Source organism: Musa acuminata, chromosome BXJ2-5 (genome assembly GCF_036884655.1).
Source record: "Musa acuminata AAA Group cultivar baxijiao chromosome BXJ2-5, Cavendish_Baxijiao_AAA, whole genome shotgun sequence".
In the NCBI taxonomy this organism is placed as follows: domain Eukaryota; kingdom Viridiplantae; phylum Streptophyta; class Magnoliopsida; order Zingiberales; family Musaceae; genus Musa; species Musa acuminata.
The window spans coordinates 12,602,904-12,627,596 of record NC_088342.1 but is presented as its reverse complement, the minus strand read 5'-3'; the positions used below and the strand labels follow the sequence as shown (position 1 = coordinate 12,627,596).

At 46.3% G+C, this 24,693-nt stretch overlaps 1 protein-coding gene across 1 annotated transcript; it reads left to right on the top strand.

The window, feature by feature from the left end:
- Positions 1–189: 189 nt before the first annotated feature.
- Positions 190–23,583, top strand: LOC135612514 (pentatricopeptide repeat-containing protein At1g02150-like). Its single transcript, XM_065108901.1, has 2 exons — positions 190–650; positions 21,803–23,583. The coding sequence occupies exons 1-2, from the start codon at positions 252–254 to the stop codon at positions 22,934–22,936; spliced, it is 1,533 nt and encodes a 510-aa protein (XP_064964973.1). The 5' UTR covers positions 190–251; the 3' UTR covers positions 22,937–23,583.
- Positions 23,584–24,693: the final 1,110 nt, after the last annotated feature.

Here is a 24,693-nt window from a genome sequence, read left to right as displayed (position 1 = left end):
AACGTACCCGATCGAGTCAATTAACAGTCACCCGTTGAAGAGACTCCAGCTGTGTTCCCCTTGCCGATCCGCAGCGGGCCACCTGTAGAAGGACGCACCGCTTTTGATGGAACAAAAACCCTGGCCTCTGTACAGGACGCCACAGGGAGGCCGCCTCCCTTCTTATCCGCACGTACTATTATATCCAACCCGCTTCCCCCATCTAAATCTGAAAGCATTTGGTCGAACGCTTTCTTCCGAGAACCCTCAAAATGCTTCTCCGCTCTGGCATTTCCCCCTGCTCTCTTCCTTTCCAAGCTCTCCCCATCTCCTCCTCCTCCTCCTCCCTTTCTTCTTCCGCTTCTTATTCCAAAGTTACTTTAGGGTTCCACCAGAACGTTGCCGTCCTGCAGTCCGAGCGGAGACCCGGGTACCCGATCCTCTGTTCGATCTCTCAGGTCCATAGCTACGGGACGGTGGACTATGAGCGGAGGCCGGTGCTTAAGTGGAACTCGCTCTACCGCCGGATCTCCACCATGGAGGACCCCAGCCTCGGGTCCGGAATCGTGCTGGACCGGTGGGAGGCGGAGGAGAGGCGGCTATCGAAGTGGGACCTCTGCCGCGTCGCCAAGGAGCTGAGGAAGTTCCGCCGCCACAAGCTTTCTCTTGAGGTACCTAAAAGGATATCTTTTTTCTCCCTCTTACTGATTCTCGTAAACTTGATCTGGAATTACTTATATTCTTTTTGTTTGAATGTTTTATGAGTGATTTAGAGTCCGGTAGTGGCCTCATGGCGGCTCTGTCAACCTACTAGTGTAGGTATGCTGCGTAGAAATTGCTGTGACTAATATACATATGATATTCTTACAAGTAATCGTTCTTGTAGATTATTTTCTGATCCTTGTGAAATATCCTCGAAGGTTAGGTGAAATTACTAGTATTCTATGGCTAAACCAAAGTAATGATAGGTTCTATAGATTATGTCTTCATCCTTCTCTATTCGTACATGTAGTATTCCTTTAAGTAGGATCAAGTATGCTCTGTTTCTTGTAAATTTGAAGTCCATTAAAAAGTAAAAAGAGTGTTCACCACTATACGTATGGTCTTAGCACACACCCTCTCTAAGAAAACTGTCACATCTGTGACCATGATCACCACCATATTTCTGAAGCTCTATAGTCTACATATGCAATTTAAGCTGAATGTTCCAAGGAGATAGCTCTATAAATTCCATAGGCTTGGAAACTCACAAGATGACTGGTTGGTGGTCTATGATAATTTTGATATGGAAGCTAGTGTTTAGTCTTTTTTGAGGTAAGTAAACTAAAGAAAATTATCAGCGTCCATAAACAAATGGCATTGTGTATAAATACCATGTCAATAATACCACTACAATATCTAGTTATTAACTAGCTTTCTTTACACATTCATCATAAAGAATATTATATTTAGTGATGTGGAGAAATCTACCCCTCCAATCTCAGTTTGCCAAGTGGTGGGACCTGGATGAGGTGGCAACCACCCAAGCTTAGCAATAGTGGTAAGCCTAAAAGGGAATATTCGGCCCATATTGTGGAATATTCCCTTAGGCCCCACCTACTATAAAGGCCCTCTCTTTCACTATTATAGATGTCAGTTACTATTTATCGATGAACTCTTTCCCCACTTCGGCCCTATCTCAAGCATTAGAGGGATCGGATTGGGCACCCCACTCAAGCCTGGTCTTCCTGCAAGTCGATTGTTGGGCATGTAGACGAGCTCCAGACCCTCTTTGGATGTTCTCAAACTGTTGCATATGGGGCCCAAGACCGAGTCGGGTTGACAGAGGCATCATTGACAACTGTCCCAATCATTTTGGCACTATGTCACGGACAAAGTTCTAAACAGGATGTTTGATGTAATACTTGTGTATGTCCGTGTCTTTCTATTCGTTCATGTTTTGCACAACACATAGAGGAACGGTTGAAGGCTTAATAGCCCAATTATAGTTGGGTTTGGTGGCCTTCTTAGGCTTGTAAATAAAGGTCGTGTCATGTAAACACTTGTGAGAGATTTTTGATCTGTAATGGATCATATTGACCCTTTGTTGTGTAATTGTTCAGAGCTTGTAAAGTCTGTTTGTAATTTGCATTGTCTATGAAGTGTTTTCAGAAATGTTTGCTTGTGGATCCCGAATGAGGCGTTTTCTCTAACCCGTATTCTCTTTTGTGGGTCCTAAGGGACCATGAGAGGTTTCGGGGAGGCTGACATTTGCGGACGGACATGCAAGGGTCCCGCACGACTTAGGTAAAACCAGCTAAGTCCGTGACAGATGGTATCAGAGCGGGACAAGCACTCATAGAAACACTTGGCATGCAAACGTAGGGGACCTAGCGGGGCTGTATCGAGGGCAGTCAGCACACGCGCGACCGTTTGGGGGAAAACGAGCATTGAGATGTAGGGAAAAAGAGTCGCTCGGAGGAGCGAGCATCTGAGATTGACATTCAGAGGAATGACCAACCCTTCGCGCAAGAGGCACCACGAGAACAGGCAAGCTTGGAAGAATGCGGAGCGCACAAAAGTTAGGATAGTTGAGTATGAGCTACGGCTCAACGTTGACAACTATACTTGATGGTGCTTAAGGCAAGCGAGGCGCTTGGTAAAGGATGAGACCATGCAAGGTGGAATGAGTTGCTCGGCGACCGAAAGAGTTGTGCAAAGCTCACAGAGGTGAGGGGAATTGCTAACTCGAAGAATTCGGTACTCATGCATGAGCTTATATGCGGACGATGGAATGTTCGCGGCCGTCTCAAGGTGACTGAAACTCGGCGCTATGGAGCATTGAAACTTTCTCTTCAGCATGTGAAGGATACGTTCGTAGGAGGCTGAAGTGTGCAGCGAGTTCAGCATGTTGCTAGGCCTTGAGTGGTGCAGTGGGGGCTACATTGATGTGGAGTCGCAATCTTGCAAGTGCGTTTGCAGGAGGCAAAACAATGCACAATTTGTTCAGCAAATCTGAGTAGTCCAAGGGGATGGTGGTCTTCGAAACGACGAGAGATGTTGCTCCAACGGGATAGATATCCAAGAGGGATAAGTCCCGGCTCTCCAGAGGGAGAATCATGTGCAACAGACCGCACATGTTGAGGAGTACCTCAATAAACAACAACTCGACGAAGCTTAATGGACCGAGCAAGCAGCGAGGAGTTGTCGCATGATCTCGCTTGAGAGAATGCATTGGTGGATGCATTGCGAGATCAAGTGGAGGAGCTACCCAAAGCAACACAAATGAAGGCACACTTGGAGTCGATATGGAGATCAGACTCAAGGGAGGGCTGGCCCGTGGAATGGTGGGCGCGAGGGTCACCATCAACTCAATGCAAAAACGAGGAGCAGAGCAACTTGGGTGTAACTTGGCGAAGTACCCAAGCCGCATGAAGGGAGCCAGCATAAAAGATGGAACATGGAGCGGAGGCACAGTGCTTTCCTTGGACAGAGGTCAAGGACATGAACTCTTGCAGAGGCAAGAGCAGGATCATGTTGTTCCATGGGTCCTTCATTCTGACGAAGTGGATTCATCTTGCATGGTGCCAAAGACGAAGGGAGCTTCTGGGCACATGCACCTTATCTCGGAGAAGCATTTGATGGAGGAACTAAGGCGACTCAACTTGCGGAGGCGAAGTTGGGTTCAGAAGGCCTTGGCATGGGGCAAGAGGACACGGAGGCGGGTACTCTTAAAGAATATGCCACAGTGTTGCCATTCAAGTTGCTATGAAGGAAGCGGTGCGCAGCGGAGATTGTGCTGGTTGGGGCAGAGGCTCAGGATCCCGACATTGGTGCACTAATTGCAGCGAAGTCGGGGGACTTCGGTAGTTACTAGGCGACAGACTGTCCTAGAGCGGTGCTTCATCTAGGTGTGACCCAAGAGTGGGTGGATGAAGGTCGATTGCCAAAAGAGCGAATAAAATCGAAGGTGGAAGAGACCCTGCGATGTATTGGCAGAGACCACACATGGAAGGATCACAATTCGAGTTCATCCCACAAGGATCAGAATGCAATGTAGATGTCACCAGGAGGTGACATGGTGCAGCGGATCATGGTGGAACAATTCGTGGCAATGCGATACACGTGAATGAGTCCCGTGAGGGACTAGATCATATGAAAGTATGATCGGGAGCTACTGGAAGCTCCACTTCGGTGAACAACACGACGGTAAGAAGGGCCATGGATTCAAGGAGTGAAGGCCATGGTACCGCAGAGACGGGTCTTCCGTGCGTGCATCGAATTTTGCATCGGATGAAAGCCTTGGTCATCAGCATATGGGGGCTGTGTTCCACCAAGGGAAAAGTTCGAATGCAAGTACCAATGAGTCCCATGGGAGGGACTTGATCATACAGAGGTATGATCGAAGCAGCTAGAGAGTTGGACTGCTCCAGAGCCCATATTCGCTTAAAGGAGCTCGACAAGTCAGAGGACAAGGTCGAGTAATCGAACGTTGCTACCAAGGAAGCTAAGAAGAACAGAATCGATGCAAATCCTACAACGTGATGGCAGAGGCCATGTATGGGAGTTGCAGTTTGTCTTTCCATCGACCAAAGGGAGCTGCTTGGAGAACACAGAGGTGTTGAAGCAGGGGGTCGAAAGGGGCGAGGAAGCGACGATAAGTCCAGAGGGACTTAGCTATCCAAAATCAAGCATCAGTTAGAATGGAGGTGGACTCGGAGGAGTGTCACAGAGACATATCTACTGATCGTGAAGAAAAGGGATGCAGATGCAAGGCGACGGATAGTAGGGCCATGGGCATGGTAGCGCCATGGTACCGCAGAGGCGGGACTTCCGTGAAAGTCATTGATCCCTTGCTCTCATGGTGGGAGAGCGCTTGGTCGTGAAAGGGGACAGAGGAGGTGGAGCATGCAGAGGCAAACTCCAAGTACCGAGACAAGGCTGAAGGGCAGAGGCCAAGGAACTTCGTAAGACCGGTGTCAATGAGCTTCTCATAAAGATAGTCGAAAGTGAAGGACTTCGGGTCATGCAAGAGTGCACGACCAAGGAACGAAGCAGGCATTACGCGGTACTGTACCTTTGCTACTCAATGGAGTAGGCGACAGGGTTGATGGAGAAGACGGTACAATCCCAGAGGTGACCAGATCTATTAGAGGATTACTCCAAGTTAGGGTGAAAACTTCTTGCATTCCAGAAGTTTGATGGCATTGGGAAGGTGAATCACAGTAGCTAACTCAATGCAAGAAGTGCAAACACTTTGAGTGCTTCAGAAATGTGAGCGAAGAGTAGGCGAAGGTCAGTAATCAGCTCGATGTATGGAGTACAACCTCGAGGAGGCGGGCGAAGTCAAGTAACCTTTGCCTTCTCAACTCTTAAGAGAATGGGCGAAACTGAGTACCCCAATTCTCTTATCTATCCAACAGAGGAGCATTGCACAGGTTCAAAGACCCTTCGAAGATAATGAAAGACAATAGTTATCGAATCCTCACCAACGGTGATCAGTGCTACTGAGAGTAGATTGTTCGTTTCATTTCCCAACGAAATGCCAATCGAAAGTGGAAGTGATGTAAACTTACTTGGAAGGGACAACTAAGTGAAATAAGAGTTGATGGACAAATTTTATGTAGGAAGGACCCAAAACATCGAAAGTTTGCGAGGCGATGCTCGTTAAAGCTCCAATAAGCATCTACCCAGTTCAAGCAGCATGAGGCATTTGAGAGACTGGCGCATAGTAAGGATGGTCTTTTCCTTTATCTGGAGGATCCGCAGGAACCAACAGGGATCAACACAACTCAGCCAACCCCACACTAGAGTCAGAGTCATTGGCGAGTTGAAGTAGCATGGCGTATCAAAGGTTCGACTACTCAAAAACAGCAGCGGAGAGTAGTTGGGAGCCAAGAGGCGCATAGCAGCTAGAGCAAAAGATTGAAGACTCAGCAAAAGCGAGGAGTTGTAGTGTCGGCAAAGGCTTCGACGAGGACGTCGAAAGAATAAGTGGGGGAGAATGTTACGGACAAAGTTTTAAACAGGATGTTTGATGCCACAAACCAGGCTAAGCCCACCGACATGCTCTGACATAGGCAGTGGCCGAGCTACTTTGACCTACCGACGCTTTGACCGAGGGAGTCCTGAGATCTCCTATGTTCGAGTTTAGTGGGCCACATTGCCCCTAATTGAATGCCCCCGAGTTAGAGGCTTAGTCGGCAGATTCAGAATACACCCTTCCAGCGTAGCTCCAACAGATGGACTGGTACTTGGAGGACATGTGTCACGAGTTCCACATGGTGAAGTTAGGGGGTTTGGTTGGCTTTGCCTCGGTTAAGCCTCCCCTTGCTCGACACATATAGGAGGTGCTCGTCCCCTTGGGTTTCCGACTCCCTAGCCTGAAAGTATTCAATGGAGGCGCTAACACTGGTGAAGCACGTGGCAACCTTCCATACGCAAATGGCACTCTATGGTACGTTTGACATGTTGATGTATCGGACATTACATATGACCTTGAGGAGGACGGCTCAAGATTGGTACACCAAGTTGAGACCTCTCTTGGTCGACTCCTTCGCCAACTCGCGTGGGAGTTTGAAGAGCACTTTGTGAGCAACGTACTGACACGGACTTAGTTGGTTTTGCCTAAGTCGTGCGGCACCCTTGCGCGTCCGTCCGCAAAGGTCAGCCTCCCCGAAGCCTCCCATTGTCCCTTAGGACCAACAAAAGAGAGAACGGGTTAAAGAGAACGCCTCAAACGGGATCCACAAGCAAACATGTCCGAAAAACACTTCATAGACAAAGCAAATTACAAACAGACTTTACAAGCTCTGAACAGTGGCACAACAAAGGGTAAAATGGTCCATTACAGACCGAAAAGCTCTCGCACGTGTCTACATGACACAACCTTTATTTACAAGCCTAAAGAGGCCACCAACCCAACTAAAATGGGACTATTAAGCCTTCGGCCGCCCCTTTACATGTTGTACAAGGCATGAACATGCCAAACGACACGGACATACATAAGCATTACATCAAACACCTTGTTTAGAAGTTTGTCCGTGACATTCTCCCCCACTTATCCCTTCGACGTCCTCGTCGAAGCCTTTGTGAACACTGTATCTCTTCGCCTTTGCTGAGTCTTCAATCTTCTGCTCCAGCTGCAATGCGCCTCCTGGCTCCCAGCTGCTCTCCGCTGCTCTTTTTGAGTAGTCGAACCTTTGATCCGCCATGCTGCTTCTACTCGCCAATGACTCTTACTCTGGTGTGGGGTTGGCTGAGTTGTGTTGATCCTCGTTGATTCCTGCGGATCCACCAAATGAAGGAAAAGACCATTCTTACTGTGCCAGTTTCTCAAAATTTCCACATGCTGCTTGAACTGGGTGGATGCTTGTTGGAGCTTTAACGAGCATCGCCTCGCGAACTTCTGAAGTTTTGGGTCCTTCCTCCACAAAATCTGCTCATTGACTCTTCTTTCAGTTAGTTGTCACATCCAAGTAGGTTCGCATCACTTCCGCTTTCGATTGGCATTTCGTTGGGAAATGAAGCGGACAATCTACTCTCAGTAGCACTGATCACCGTTGGTGAGGATTTGACAACTATTGTCTTCCATTATCTTCGAAGGGTCTTTGAACTTGTGCAGAGCTCCTCTGCTGGATAGATAAGAGAACTGGGGTACTCGGTTTCGCCCATTCTCTTAAGAGTTGAGAAGGCAAAGGTTACTTGACTTCGCCCGCCTCCTCGAGGTTGTACTTCATGCATCGAGCTGGTTACTGGCCTTCGCCTGCTCTTTGCTCACACTTCTGAAGCACTTGAAGTGTTTGCACTCCTTGCGTTGAGTTAGCTACTGTGATTCACCTTCTCAATGCCATTGAACTTCTGGAATGCAGGAAGTTTTCACCCCAACTTGGAGTAATTCTCTGATAGATGAGGTCGCCTCTGGGATTGTACCGTCTTCTCCATCAACCCTGCCGCCTACTACACTGAGTAGCAAAGGTACAGCACCGCGTACTGCTTGCTTCGTTCCTTGGTCGTGCACTCTTGCATGACCCGAAGTCCTTCACTTACGGCCATCTTGATGAGACACTTGTTGACACCGGTCTTACGAAGTTTCTTGGCCTCTGCCCTTCAGCCTTGTCTCGGTACTTGGAGATTGCCTCTGCATGCTCCACCTCCTCGGCCCCTTTCACGACCAAGCGCTCTCCCTCCGTGAGAGCAAGGGATCAATGACTTTGACGGAAGTCCCGCCTCTGCGGTACCATGGCGCTGCCATGCCCATGGCCCTACTATCCGTCGCCTCGCATCTACATCCCTTTTCTTCACAATCAGTAGATATGCCTTCGTGACACTCCGCTGAGTCCACCTCCATTCTCACCGATTGCTTGATTTTGGGTAGCTAAGTCCCTCTGGACTTGTCGTCGCTTCCTCGCCCCTTTCGACCTCCTGCTTCAACACCTCTGTGTTCTCCAAGCAGTCTGTTTGGTCGATGGAAAGACAGACTGCAACTCCCATGCATGGCCTCTGCCATCACATTGTAGGGTTTGCACCGATTCTGTTCTCCTTAGCTTCCTTGGTAGCAATGTTCGCTTACTCGACCTTGTCCTCCGACTTGTCGGGCTCCCTTAAGCGAATATGAGCTCTGGAGCAATCCAACTCTCCAGCTGCTTCGATCATACCTCTGCATGATCAAGTCCCTCTCATGGGACTCACTGGTACTTGCATTCGAACTTTTCCCTTGGTGGAACCCAGCCCCCATATGCTGATGACCAAGGTTTTCATCCGATGCAAAATTCGGTGCACGCCCGGAAGACCCGCCTCTGCGGTACCATGGCCTTCACTCCTTGAATCCATAGCCCTTCTTGCCGTCGTGTTGTTCACCAAAGCGGAGCTCCCAGTAGCTCCCGATCATACCTCCATATGATCTAGTCCCTCCCGGGACAGTGTCGTGTGTGTCGCATTGCCACGAACTGTTCCACCACGATCCGCTGCACCATGTCGCCTCCTGGTGACATCTCCATTGCATTCTGATCCTTGTGGAATAAACTCGAATTGTGAACCCTCCATGTGTGGCCTCTGCCAATACATCGCAGGGTCTCCTCCACCTTCGATTTTGTTCGCTCCTTTGGCAATCGACCTTCATCCACCCACTCTTGGGTCACACCTAGATGAAGCACCGCTCTAGGACAGTCCGTCGCCTAGTATCTCCCGAAGTCCACCGACTTCACTGTAATTTGTGCACCATTGTCTGGATCCTAGGCCTCTGCCCCTACCAACACAATCTCCGCTGCGCACTGCTTCCTTCATGGCAACTTTGAATGGCAACATTGTGGCATATTCTTCAAGAGTACCCGCCTCTGCGTCCTCTTGCCCCGTGCTAAGGCCTTCTGAACCCAACTTCGCCTCCGCAAATTGAGTCGCCTTAGTTCCTCCATCAAATGCTCCTCCGAGATAAGGTGCATGTGCCTAGAAGCTCCCTTCGTCTTTGGCACCATGCAAGATGAGTCCGCTCCGTCAGAATGAAGGACCCATGGAACAACATGATCCTACTCTTGCCTCTGCAAGAGTTCATGTCTTTGACCTCTGTCTAAGGAAAGCACTGTGCTTCTGCTCCATGTTCCAACTTCTCTGCTGGCTCCCTTCATGCGGCTTGGGTACTTCACCAAGTTACGCCCAAGTTGCTCCGCTCCTCGTTTTCGCATTGAGTCGATGGTGGCCCTCGTGCCCACCATTCCACAGGTCAGCCCTCCCTTGAGTCCGATCTCCACATCGACTCCAAGTGTGCCTTCATTTAAGTTGCTTCAGGTCGCTCCCCCACTTGATCTCGCAATGCATCCACCCATGCATTCTCTCGAGCGAGATCATGTGACAACTCCTCGCTGCTTGCTCGGTCCATTGAGCTTCGTGGAGTTGTTGTTTGTGAGGTACTCCTCCTCAACATGTGAAGTCCATCTCACATGATTCTCCCTCTGGAGAGCCGAGACTTATCCCTCCTGGATAACTGTCCCATTGGAGCAACATCTCTCTTCGTTTCGGAGACCACCATCCCCTTGGACTACTCCGATCTGCAGAATAAACTGTGCATTGTTCTGCCTCCTGCAAACGCACTTGCTAGATTGCGCCTCCACGTCAATACAGCCACCACTGCACCCCTCAAGGCCTAGCAACATGCTGAACTCGTTGCACACTTCAGCCTCCTCCGGACGTATCCTTCGCATGCCGAAGAGAAAGTTTCAATGCTCCATAGCGCCGAGACTCGGTCGCCTTGGGATGGCCACGAACAATCCATCGTCCGCATACAAGCCCATGCATGAGTACCGAATTCTTCGAGTTAGCAATTCCCCTCACCTCTGTGAGCTTTGCACAACTCTTTCGGTCGCTGAGCAACTCATTCCACTTTGCATGGTCTCGTCCTTTGCCAAGCGCCTCGCTTGCCTTGAGCACCATCAAGTAAAGTTGTCAACGTTGAGCCGTAGCTCAAACTCAGCCATCCCAACCTTTGTGCGCTCCGCATTCTTCCAAGCTTGCCTGTTCTCGTGGTGCCTCTTGCGCGAAGGGTTGGCCATTCCTCTGAATGCCAATGTAAGATGCCCGCTCCTCTGAGCGACTCTTTTCCCTACATCTCCATGCCCGTTTTCCCTCAAACGGTCGCGCGTGTGCTGACTGCCCTCCATGCAGCCCCACTAGGTCCCCCACGTTTGCATGTCAAGTGTTTCTATGAGTGCTTGTCCCGCTCTGATACCATATGACACGGACTTAGCTGGTTTTGCCTAAGTCGTGCGGCACCCTTGCGCGTCCGTCCGCAAAGGTCAGCCTCCCCGAAGCCTCCCATTGTCCCTTAGGACCAACAAAAGAGAGAACGGGTTAAAGAGAACGCCTCAAACGGGATCCACAAGCAAACATGTCCGAAAAACACTTCATAGACAAAGCAAATTACAAACAGACTTTACAAGCTCTGAACAGTGGCACAACAAAGGGTAAAATGGTCCATTACAGACCGAAAAGCTCTCGCACGTGTCTACATGACACAACCTTTATTTACAAGCCTAAAGAGGCCACCAACCCAACTAAAATGGGACTATTAAGCCTTCGGCCGCCCCTTTACATGTTGTACAAGGCATGAACATGCCAAACGACACGGACATACATAAGCATTACATCAAACACCTTGTTTAGAAGTTTGTCCGTGACAGTACGTCCTCGACGCTCAACAACCACCCTCCTCGACATCCGACAGGCGGAGGGTGAGTCGCTGGTCGAGTTTGTCACTTGGTTCACAAATGAGGCTAGGGGAATTGTCGACGCCCACCCCTCACTGCTGATCTAGGCGTTCATAATGGGGCTCCGACACTCTAGGCTCTTTTGGTCGCTGATAAAGAGACAGCCAACCACTATGCCTAAGATGCTGCAAAGGGTTAACCAATACATCACTGTTGATGCGATGGTAGCGGGGAGGAGGAAAGAGTCCTAGAAGTGCTCGAAACCAAAGCACCCTCCTCTGCTCTTGTACCTAGATCCCCTTGGCGCTGTACGTGGGATTGGGTGAGACCGTCTCGACGAAGGATCGACCTCACCCCCCTTTGCATGTCTCGGATTGAAGTCTTCTTGTAGGTTTAAGAAAAAGGAATGCTTTGGGATCCGTACCCATTGAGATTAACCCTCGGTAGAAGAGATAAGACAAAGTACTGTCATTTCCATCGAGACCACAACCATGACATCGAGGATTGCCTAGACCTTAAGGAGCAGATCGAGGAGCTTGTCCATTGAGGACACCTCGGTCGTTATGTCCGAAGAAGGCGAAAGCCCTACTGAAAACTTGAGGACCCCGTTAAGAGGTAGATCGATGTGATAGTCAGTGGGACTGCCTCGGGGGGGATAGTTCATCGAGCCGGAGAGCCTATGCTAGAGTGGTGGCCGACAACGTTGACATGTGACGGTGATCCGAAGATAGTCTTCCGGGAGGAGTCAAAGCACCTTGACCCTAACCATGATGACGCGTTCGTTGTCTTCGTCAAGATGATCAATGCTCAGGGCAAGAGAGTCATGATTAATATATGTAGCTTGACTGACATCCTTTACTTGATGTATTTCAAAAATTGGGTCTCATTACTAATGACCTCAACCCCATATCTTGTTCTCTCACAGGGTTCACGGGCAACACTATCTCCCCTCTCGGCATCATCAACCTCCACGTGACATTTGAAGATGAGCTCCATTCCAAGACGGTGCTTGCCAAGTTCATGGTGGTTGATATCCCCTCGACATATAACGCAATCATTGGTTGACTGACTCTGAATAGGTTAAAGGCGGTAGTATCAACCTACCACATATTCATGAAGTTCCCCACTAGGTCGAGAGTTGGAGAGTTGAGAAACAATTCTAAGGAATCCTGACAATGTTATATGATAGTAGTGTACTTGTCGAATAAGTTGTGTGCCGAACAACCACTGATAGACCCCTGAGAAGGAGCAAAGCTGACTTCTCATCTCGAGTTGGACGAGCCACTCCTAGAGGTGCCTTTGAATCGGGCCATGCTAGATTGCATAGTGACGGTCAAGTTGGCACTCCTAGAGCCCAATCGAGTGGAGCTGTTCAACTTCCTCTAGGAGAACTTTGAAGTTTTTGCTTGGTCGACAAAGGATATACTAGGGATCGACCCCCACGTTGTCACGCACTTAGTTTGTTTTGCTTAAGTCATTGGCACCCTTACGTGTCCGTTCACAAAGGTCAGCCTCCCCGAAACCTCCTATGGTCCCTTAGGACCTACAAAAGAGAAAACGGGTTAGAGAAAGCGTCTCACTCTGGATCCATTATAGATCGAAATCTCTTACAAGTGTCCACATGACACAACCTTTATTTCAAGCAAAAAACGACCACTAAACCCAACTAAAATGGGGCTGTTAAGCTTTCGATCGTCTCTTTACATGTTGTGCAAAGCATGAACAAACTAAAAGACACGGACATACATAAGCATTACATTGAATACCCCATTTACAATTTTGTCCGTGACATTCTTCCCCACTTATTCCTTCGACGTCCTCGTCGAAACCTTTGTCGACGTTGCAACTCCTCGCCTTTACTGAGTCTTCAATCTTCTACTCCAGCTGCAATGCGCCTCTTAGCTCCCAGCTGTTCTCCGCTGTTGTTGTTGAGTAGTTGAACTTTTAATCCGCTATGCTGCTTCAACTCGCTAATGACTCTGATTCTAGTGTGGGGTTGGTTGAGTTGTGTTGATCAATGTTGGTTCCTACGGATCCTTCAGATGAAGGAAAAGACCATCCTTAGTATACATCAGTCTATTAAATGCCTCATGTCGCTTGAACTGGGTGGATGCATGTTGGAGTTTTAACGAGCATTGCCTCGTAAACTTTTGAAGTTTTTTGGGTCCTTCCTCCACAAAATTTGCCCATCGACTCTTCTTTCACTTAGTTGTCACTTCCAAGTAGGTTCGCATCACTTCCACTTTCGATTGACATTCTATTAGGAATTGAAGTGGATAATTTACTCTCAGTGACACTGATCACCATTGATGAGGATTTGACAACTATTATCTTCCACTAGGTTTCTTCGAAGGGTCTTTGAACCTGTGCAGAGCTACTCTGCTGGATAGATAAGAGAATTGTGGTACTCGATTATTTGACTTTGCTTGCCTCCTCGAGGATTGTATTCCATGCATCGAGTTGGTTACTAACCTTCACCTGCTCTTTGCTCACACTTATGAAGCACTCGAACTGTTTGTATTCCTTGCGTTGAGTTAGTTACTGTGATTCACCTTCTCAATGCCATCGAGCTTCTAGAATGCAATAAGTTTTCACCCCAACTTGGAGCAAGTCTCTAATAGTTTTAGTCATCTCTGGGATTGTACCGTCTTCTCCATCATCTTTGTTGCCTACTCCTCTGAGTCGCAAAGGTACAACACCGCATACTGCCTACTTCGTTCCTTGGTCGAGCACTCTTGCATCGATCCGAAGTCCTTCACTTTCGGCTATCTTGATGAGAAGCTCATTGACATCGGTCTTACGAAGTTCCCTGGCCTCTGTCCTTCAGCCTTGTCTCGGTACTTGGAGTTTGCTTCTGCATTCTCCACCTCCTCGGCCCCTTTCACGACCAAGCGTTCTCCCTCCATGAGAACAAGGGATTGATGACTTCACGGAAGTCCCGCCTCTGCGGTACCATAGCGTTGCATGCCCATGGCCCTACTATCCGTCACCTCGCATCTGCGTCCCTTTCTTCACGATCGGTAAATCTGCCTTTGTGGCTCTGTGTCACTCTTTTGAGTCCATCTCCTTTCTAACTGATGCTTGGTTTTTTTTGGTAGCTAAGTCCCTTTGGACACGTCGTCGTTTCCTCGCCCCTTTCGACCCCCTGCTTCAACACCTTTGTATTCTCTGAGCAGTTTCCTTTAATCGATGGAAAGACAGACTGCAACTCCTATGCATGACCTTCGCTATCATGTTGTAGGGTTCGTATCGATTTTGTTCTCCTTAGCTTCCTTGGTAGCAACGTTCGCTTACTCGGTCTTGTCCTCTGACTCGCCGGGCTCTCTTTAACGAATATGAGCTCTGGAGTAGTTAAACTCTCTAGCCGTTCTGATTATACCTTTGTATGATCAAGTCCCTCCCATGGGACTCACTAGTACTTGCATTCAATATACTCCCCATATTCGGTGGTACATAGCCCCCATATGCTAATGATCAAGGCTTTTATCCGATGCAAAATTTAATGTACGCACGAAAGACTCGCCTCTGCGATACCATAGCATTCACTCATTGAATCCATAGTCTTTTTTGCCATCGTGTTATTCACCGAAATGAAGCTCCCAGTAGCTCTCGATCATACCTCCGTATGATCTAGTCCCTCGTAGGACTAGTTTCGTGTGTATCGTATTACCATGAACTATTCCACCACGATCTGCTACACCATGTCGCATCCTGGTGATATCTCCATTGCCTGCTAATCATTGTGAGATGAACTTGGATTGCGATCCCTCCATGTGTGGTCTCTGCCAACACATCGTAGGGTTTCTTCCACCTTTGATTGTGTTCGCTCCATTGACAATCGACCTTCGTCCACTCGCTCTCGGATCACACTCAGACGAAGCACAACTCTAGGACAGTCCATTGCCTAGCCTAGTAGCTCCCGAAATCCACTAACTTCGCTGAAATTGGTGCACCATTGTTTGGATACTAGGTCTCTGCCCCCACCAGCATAATCTTTGCTGTGCACCGCTTCCTTTATGACAACTTGAATGATAGCACTGTGGCATATTCTTCAAGAGTACCCGCTTCTGTGTCCTCTTATTTAGTGTTAAGGCCTTCTGAACCTAACTTCACCTCTGCAAGTTGAGTCGCCTTAGTTCCCCCGTCAAATGCTTTTCCGAGATAAGGTGCATGTGCCTCGAAGCTCCCTTCGTCTTTAGCACCATGCAAGATGAGTCCGCTCCATCAAAATGAGGGACCTATGGAACGACATGATCCTGCTCTTGCCTCTACAATAGTTCATGTCTTGGACCTCTATCGTGCCTCCGCTTCATGTTCCATCTTCTATGCCAACTCCCTTTATGTGACTTGGGTCGTTCACCAAGTTACACCATAGTTGCTTTGCTCCTTGATTTGCATTGAGTTGATGGTAGCCCTCGTGCCCACCATTCCACGGGTTAACCCTTCGTTGAGTCCGATCTCCATATTGTCTCCAAGTGTGCCTTCATTTGTGTTGCCCTGGGTCGCTCCCCCACTTGATCTCGCAATGCATCCTCCAATGCATTATCTCAAGCGAGTTTAGGCGACAACTCCTCGTCGCTCGCTCGGTCCGTTAAGCTTTGTGGAGTTGTTGTTTTAACGTACTTCTTAACATGTGCGGCCCGTTGCACATGATTCTCCCTCTGGAGAATCGGGACTTATCCCTCCAAGGTATTTGTCCCGTTGGAGCAACTTCTCTCTTCGTATCTTTTCTTATAGAAGTTTCGGAGACCACCATTCTTTTGGACTACTCCGCCTTGTTGAACGAACTGTGCATTGTTCTGCCCCCGCAAATGCACTTTGCTAGATTGTGACTCCACGTCAATACAGCCCTTATTGCACCCCTCAAGCCTAGCAACATGCTGAACTCGCTGCACACTTCAGCCTCCTACGGGCGTATCCTTCTCATGTCGACGAGAAAGTTTCAATGGTCCATGACGCCAAGTTTTGGTCGCCTTGGGATGACCATGAATATTCCATTGTCCGCATACAAGTCCTTGCATGAGTATCGAATTCTTCGAGTTAGTAATTCCCCTCACCTTTGTGAGCTTTGCATAACTCTTTTGGTTGCTGAACAACCCATTCCACCTTGCATGGCCTTATCATTTATCAAGCGCCTCGCTTGTCTTGAGCACCATCAAGTATCGTTGCTAACGTCGAGCCGTAGCTCGAACTCAGCCATCCTAATCTTTGTGCGCTACGTATTCTTCCAAGCTTGCTTGTCCTCATGGTGCCTCTTGCGCGAAGGGTTGGCCATTTTTCTGAATGCCAATTTTAGATGCCCGCTCCTCTGAGCGACTCATTTTTCCTACATCTCCATGCCTGTTTCCCCCCAAACGGTTGTGTATGCTTGCTGCCCTCAACGTAGCCTCGCCAGGTCCCTTACATTTGTATGCCCAGTGTTTCTATAAGTGCTTGTCTCGCTCTGATACCATATGTCATGCACTTAGTTGGCTTTGCCCAAGTCTTGCGGCACCCTTGCGTGTCCGTCTGCAAAGGTCAACCTCCCCGAAACCTTCTGTGGTCTCTTAGGACCTACAAAAGAGAAAACGGGTTAGAGAAAGCGTCTCACTCGGGATCCACAAGCAATCATTTCAATAAACACTTCATAGCCAATGCAAATTACAAATAGACTTCACAAGCTCTGAACGGTCGTACAACAAAGGGTCTAAAATGGTCCACTACAGACCAAAATCTCCCACAATTGTCCGCATGACACAACCTTTATTTACAAGCCAAAATGACCACCAAATTTAACTAAAATGAGGTTGTTAAGCTTTCGACCGTCTCTCTACATTCTGTGCAAAGCATGAACAAACCAAAAAACACGAACATACATAAGTATTACATCGAACACCCCGTTTACAATTTTGACTATGACAACGTGGCGCCACACCGCCTCAACATACTTATCAGAGCCCGATCGATCGGGTAGAGGCCACACAGATTTATTCCTGATTGCCAATCGACAATCGTCGCTGAGGTAGATAAGATGCTAATCACAAGATTTATATCCGAAGTGCAGTATCCCCAATGGTTAGCCAATGTTATACTTGTTAAGAAAGCTAATGGTAACTGGTCGATGTGCGTTGATTATACCGACTTGAATAAAGCTTATCCGAAGTATAGCTATCCTCTCCCGTGAATCAACTAGCTGGTAGATGCCACTTCTGACCACGAGTTGCTGACCTTCATGGATACTTTCTTGGGATACAATCAAGTACGCATGGCCCCGTAAGACCGAGAGCACACATCCTTTACCATTGACCGAGAGACGTATTGCTACAAAATAATGCCATTCAGACTTAAGAACACAGGAGCCACTTACCAGAGAAAGGTTAACAAGATGTTTCGTGGGTAGATGAGGATTGAGGCATATGTCGACGACATGATTATCAAAGGTAAAACAATTGACATGCACTTGACCAACTTGACCGAGACCTTTCTGACCTTGGAAGAAATTCAACATATGTCTCAACCTAGCCAAATGTGCCTTTAGCGTGAACTCAGGAAAATTTCTCGGATTCATCGTGCACGACAAGGGGATTATGGAAATGTAGTCTGCTAGGTTGGCCAAGGAAGTCTAGCAATTGGCTGGAAGGGTGGTAGCTCTCAATTGTTTCTTATATTGGTCGAGGGATAAGTGCCTTCCATTCTTTTGTGCTCTAAAAAAATCGAGAGGGTTCGTATAGATGGAGGAATGCTAAGCAACCCTTAGTAACCTCAAAGATCACTTGGCTAAACTCCTGCAACTTATGGCCTCGAGGCCAGGCGAAGTGTTAAGTCTATACTTGGCTGCCATGGAGCTCACTGTTAACCCGGTTTTGATCCGAGGGGAGGGGGTTCAGAGGTCGATTTATTATGTGAGGCACATACTAACTGGGCCCAAGCTATGTTACCCGCCAATCGAAAAGCTAGCGTTTGCGCTGGTGCTGGCTGCAAGGAAGCTGTGTTTGTATTTCCAAGCACATACAATATAAGTGATCATCGATCAGTCGCTTCGACAGGTGCTAGCTCGACTCGACATGTCAAGGAGGTTATTGTGGTGGTCAATCGAGCTTGGCGAGTTCGTCCTCCTTTATGCACTAAGAGCAATGATCAAGGCTCAAGCTTTGGCGAACTTCATCTTGGAGTTGGTGTTGCGAACTAAGTCGATGAGGAAGTTCGATTCGTGTGGACACTCTTTGTCGATAGATTAATTGACAATATAAGGGGTAGGTGCTAGACTTGTGCTCAAGAGTTCTGATGCATAAATCTACGAGCAGGTCCTGCGCTTCGGGTAAGATATCCAACAATGAGGCATGGTATGTGGCCCTTCTGTCTAGGCACAATTTGGCAAGGGAGCTAGGCATCTTAGAGTTGGTGGCTTACAATGACTTGTAGCTAGTCGTGGATCAAGTCCGAGGAGACTTCGAAGCTTGAGACAAGGTGATGGCCAGATACCTTATTGAGGTATGCAAGCCAATCCCCTATTTCGTGAAGTTTGAGATCTTTTAGGTACCTCGAGTGGAGAATGCTCGGGCTGATGCACTAGCAGGAGTCGCCTTAGCTTGGACGGTAAAGGACGAGTGATGGCTGGTTGAAACGTTGCCAGTGAGGAGCATTGACATCTTGCAAGTCTTTCAGACTAAGGACGAGCCCTCTTGGATGGACATCTTGTGGTACAAAAGTAACAAAGTACTCTTGCCCGACCCAGCATCGGTGAGGCGAGTCAAGTACCATTAAGCGTGGCATTGTGTAATAAATGACCGTTTGTATAGTAGGTCCTTTAGCCAGCCGCTCCTCAAGTGCCTCGCTCGGGAAGCCGAGTGTGTCTTGGTTGAGGTGCATGAGGAAATGTGAGGGGAGCACATTGGTGGCCAAACACTCGCCTTTAAAGTCCTATGTCAAGGTTACTACTGGCCAACGTTGAGAAGGGACGCAATTGCCTATGCCTAGAGATGTGATAAGTGCCAGAGACATGCCCATATCTAGCACTAGCTTGCGGTGCGTTTCAACCTAATAGACTATGCCTGACCCTTTCCCTTGGCCTCTAGGCAACAATGACTTGTCATAGTTGGGGTGGACTACTTCACGAAATGGGTAGAGGCTGAGCTGCTCGCCTCCATCACAAACAGGCACGTTGAGGGTTTCGTGTGGAGGAACATCATTACTTGGTTCGGCATCCCGAGGGCAATCATTACTGACAATGGGATGCAATTTAACAATCACAACTTTAAGGCCTTTTGTCGGTCCTTCGGCATCTGGCTATGGTTCAGTTTGGTGGCCCATTCGCAGACCAACGACTTGGCTAAGGTGACAAATCAGTCCGTACTCGAGGGTCTGAAGAGGCGGGTGGCCGACGCAAAAGGCACTTGTCCTGAAGAGTTGCCCAACATCTTGTGGGATTCTTGAACCACTCCAAAGATCGGGTTGGGTGAGTCATCGTTAAACCTAGCCTTTGGGCCCGAGGCGGTCCACCCCCATATGATGGTCTTCCCAACCCCTCGGGTTGAGAGTTTCAACGCCACCTCGGTTAAGCATGAAAATGCACTAGAGGCGCCTCTCTCAGGCTAAGCATGAGGATGCGTTCGAGGTTCCCCCCTCGAGTTAAGCCTAAACATACGCTCGAGATGCCCCCTTCGGGCTAAGCATGAAAATGCGCTCGAGGTGCCCCTCTCCAATCTACCCCTCCAATGATGGGGAGAAATCTTCCCCTCTAATCGCAGCTAGCCATATGGTGGGACCCGGATGCGATGACGACCACCCAAGCTCAATAATAGTGGTAAGCCCAAAAGGGAATATTCGGCCCATATTACAAAATATTCCCTTGGGCTCGACCTATTATAAGCCCACTCTTTTACTATTACAGAGGTCAATTACTATTCACCCGTGAGCTCTTTCCCCACTTCGGCCCTAACTTGAGCATAGAAGGGACCGGATTGGGCACCCCACCCGAGCTTGGCCTTCTTGCAAGTCCATTGTCGAGCGTGTAGACAAGCTCCAGACCCCCCTCTTCGGATGTTCTCAGACTCCTACACACATGGCCTAAGGCCAAGTAGGGTTGATAGAGGCACCATCGACAATTGTTCTCATCATTTAGTGATCCAGTGTGAATGGCCTAAGATCATTATATTAATTTCATTGATCATTTATGCATGACTAATGTTTCATATGAAGAATCAATTTAATTATTTATCCATCTCTATAATTAAAGAATCTATTTTCCAAGTTAATCAAAATCTTCTCAAGAAGTTTTTTCTTAATAATTTAAAAGTACATAATCTTTTGAAACTTTTAAAAAATCCAGATAAATTTGGTCACATGTTTTATTTAAATGTAGAAGTATAAATACGTATATGGTAAAAATTATTTTGTTTTCTCCTTGTTCTTCTTAATTATTGATAGGGAATACACTATCAGCTAATCATTATCTGACACGTAACCACCACATGGTGTCCTCAGTGGGAGGAAAAGATCGAGGTCACTATCCACCCAGCTACTCACGTGGACAAGAGTCCAAGATAGGTCCAGGGCTATTCCCCCCCCTCCCCCAAGAGGCCAAGAGGGGACCGTTGGGAGTGGTTAGAGGCGGAATATTCCACGGACTATTTTGCCCTTTTGTGATCAGGTATAAAAGCTCATCTTTACTACGATGAGTAAGAGGAGCTTACTTCTTTTGATTACTCGCGTCTGCACTCGTACACCTCGTGTTACTAACTTGGGCGTCGGAGAAATTGAGTTAGAAAACCTCTACCCACTATGGTCTTCGTGCAGGTGGCATCTCGGGAGCTCGGTGTTTCCACCTTGGACAATCCTACACATATGGGTCCGGACCACATCGGGCTGATCAAGACGTCAATGACATCTTCCCTCATCAATTATATTTTTAACTAGGTTAGATAGCTTAATTTCTTGGGTAAATAAGAAAGACAGTTCATGATGAAAATTTTGTAGATGGCTAGAAGTCTGCAATTTAACTTGTAATTCACTATCAGCTAGGTCCTGTACCATGTGAAAATCAGTAATGACTAGTAATGGTAGCAACTAGGAGGGAATTCAATAAGTGTAATAGATACTCTAATCAATCATAGGACTAACTTCTGATTGGTGATTCTGTATTGACTCTAAGGAGTACAAGGTTCACTACTTCACTTTAACTCTGATGATTTGCTTGCTGAGACGTTGTTAACATGGCTGAGTTTGGAGGATGCATTATATAGTGTAGTTCAAATATTTTTAAGGTCATTGATTTGCGAATTGTATCACATATACTGTAGCTAATGATAATGGGAAAAAAATTAAAGATTGGTAATGCTGCTCTTGCAAATGTAGACCTGTAGTTGCTCTCATTCTCATTCGTTTTTCGCTTTAGTAGTTTCTTGTATAATTTTCATGGATTGGATGTTTAAAGGATTTGTCCGAATATTCTAGAGTCAAGATTAGTTATTTGGTTTCCTTCTTTTGCTGAGAATTGGATGTGTTCGATAACTCTGGATCTAGAGAAAGATTTTTATAGTGGAAACACCATTTTCCAATTGATGGAGCCTACTTGTTTGATCCATCTCCAATCGTATATGAATATTTTTCATGACATGTCTGTTGCAGAAGACTCATAAGTCATACCTTTCATCTTTTCATTTCAATAGGTCTATAACTGGATGGCTGCACAAGGGGATCGATTTACTCTTACATCTAGTGACATGGCGATTCAGTTGGATCTCATTGCTAAAGTACATGGCATTTCACATGCTGAAAATCACTTTTCAAACCTTCCTGATAACTTAAAGGACAAGCGCACATATGGCGCTCTTTTAAATGTTTATGGCCAAGCAAAGATCAAAGACAAGGCAGAGGCCATTATGGAGACAATGAAAAGCAAAGGCTATGCAAGTGATGCTCTTCCATTCAATGTCATGATGACTCTTTACATGAACGTTGAAGAGCATGAGAAAGTTGGTATGTTGATTAATGAAATGAAAGAGAAAAATGTGACTTTCGATATATACACCTATAATATATGGATAACAAATTGTGCTTCTATGGAAGATGTAGAGGAGATGGAACGAGTGGTAGCAGAAATGACTTCTGACAGCAATATAAATGCAAATTGGACCACATACACTACACTTGCTACAATGTACACTAGACTTGGCAATTTTGAAAAGGCAGAGAGTTGCTTAAAGGATGCTGAGATCAGAATGACTGGCAGGGACCGAACACCTTTTAATTATCTTATTGGCCTCTATGGAAATATTGGGAAGAGAGAAGAAGTTTATCGAATTTGGAATTGGTACAAATCAAGCTTCCCTAGCATCCTAAATTTGGGTTACCAATCAATGCTTTCTTCTTTGATACGACTTGGAGATATGGATGGAGCTGAAGTGATATATGAAGAGTGGCTATCAAGCACATCGAGCTATGATCCCAGGATCTGCAACATCCTAATGAGTTCATACGTCAAGGAAGGGCTAGTTGGTAAGGCAAAAGATGTTCTTGATGGATTTCTAGAGAAAGGTGGGAAGCCAAAACCAAACACATGGGAGTTCCTTGCAGAAGGCTATACGAAGGAGAAGCGGCTTTCAGAGGCACTACTGTGTATAAAAGCAGCAGCATCATCTGAAGGTGTACACAGGTGGAGGCCTAGACCTACAAACATCACAAACCTCCTGGAACTCTGCAAGGAGAAAAATGACATGGATAGTTTGGATATGTTGATGGACTTGCTAAGAAGTAGAGGACTGGAAAATTTGTACATGACCCCCATGGTAACTCATGATTAAAATGAAGCCTCTCCCTTATTTATATTGACAACTCAACACCTTGGCTTCATTTCATTCAAAGAGTCCATTGCAAGTTCGAAAGAAGAAAATCTTTTGAATATCTTATTTTTTCTTTATCTTTTAACAAATTTTCTCCACCACCTCTGCTGCAACATCCTGCCATTTCTTCATCCAGCACATTGCAGTTTCTCCTCTGGTGATGACCTACCTCCTCCACCATCTTTTCTACTATTCAGCCTCTTCCTTTCCCATACTATTACTGCCAACACACTGTCCCCACCTGTCTTCCTCCACTTTCCCACCTCGTCTACACACACAAGGTGGTGGCAAAGGCAGATGAAGAGAATGAAGAGAGGAAGTGGAATGAAATGATATTGGCAATAACTTAAGTTAGGATCTGCTTTAAATTAAATTAATAAATGATGTGTCAGAGTAAGAGTACTGGTAAGGTTGTTGTATTTACTTGTGGGTTATCGTGGATAATTATCTACAAAATTCTCCATCGGAGCTAGTGAGGAGATATAAAAGTTGACTAGCACACGACAACATAGTGGTGATTGTTGGAAAAGATGATTATTTTACGAGCAGTGGATGCTGATTCACATAATATGCTTTCTCGTTTTCTGAAATGGATCTGATTCACATGATATTCTTTCTCGTTTTCTGAAATTTAAAGACTCTTCTCATGAGCCACATTTAATGCAGATGATTACTTGTGCTTTCAATCATTTTGACAAATAATTTTATGGTTGTGTTCTGAAATGGATCTGATTCACATGGTTGTGTTCTGCATATAGAATGTTATGGAATTTTCAGAAGATATTTTTTGGAGGTTTCATCTGTATTTGCATTGTTCTTTATCTAGATTTAAGCACCAGTTATTCTCCACTCAAACAAAGACAAGATTATGTAGTTGGATCCGGCACCAAGGCAAGTTGCTCTACTTCTGAAGTATATCTCTAGGTTATGTGGATGGTATTAGGCCCATTTATGGTTTTCTTATGTTAATGACACCCACGTTGTTATTTTCCTTTTAGCTTATTTTATGCCTTCATATTGCAGAACATGTAAACTGATAATCCAGGCGTCAATTATGATTAAGTTGCAGGAATACAATTTAACTGGCATATCAAAAGAGAGGTTCCCTAACGTTTGCACAGGGAGTATGTTAGTCTTCTTTGACTTCAACGAATGTCTCATAGTTGATTGATAACTCCTGTTCCCATTCTATTTTCTGATTGCTTATAGGAATATCCTTTAAGTACGATGGCCATGGAAGTGTTTTTAGGAACTTATTGGAATACTTGGACAAATAATGTTGTGTTTTCATGTGCTATCTTAGATAAATACATTTTGTTTTGTGTCACCCGTGGTTGTTGAAAAAAAAGAGATTGACAGTGGGATGTCGTCTTTATGTAGTTGTTGTATCTTAACAGAAATATTTTGTTGCTTAGAATTCTCATATTTGACGTATCAATTAGGGTGACATCGTATCGATAAGAATATCAATTTAAGACTTTGAAGGAGGGTTCGATATCATAGGAGCTAGTCATAGGTACCCTACAAGTCAATCACGTGAGTGATAACATGTGTGATATGATAAATATTTTATTTAATTATTATTATTATGATATATTTTTTTTTTATATTATTTATTATATAAATATATTGTGATGTCTATGAATTTGTGTAATAGGAATTGAATCATGATAATGAGATTGATTTATCTTTAAACATAAATCTTAAATGATCTTGGT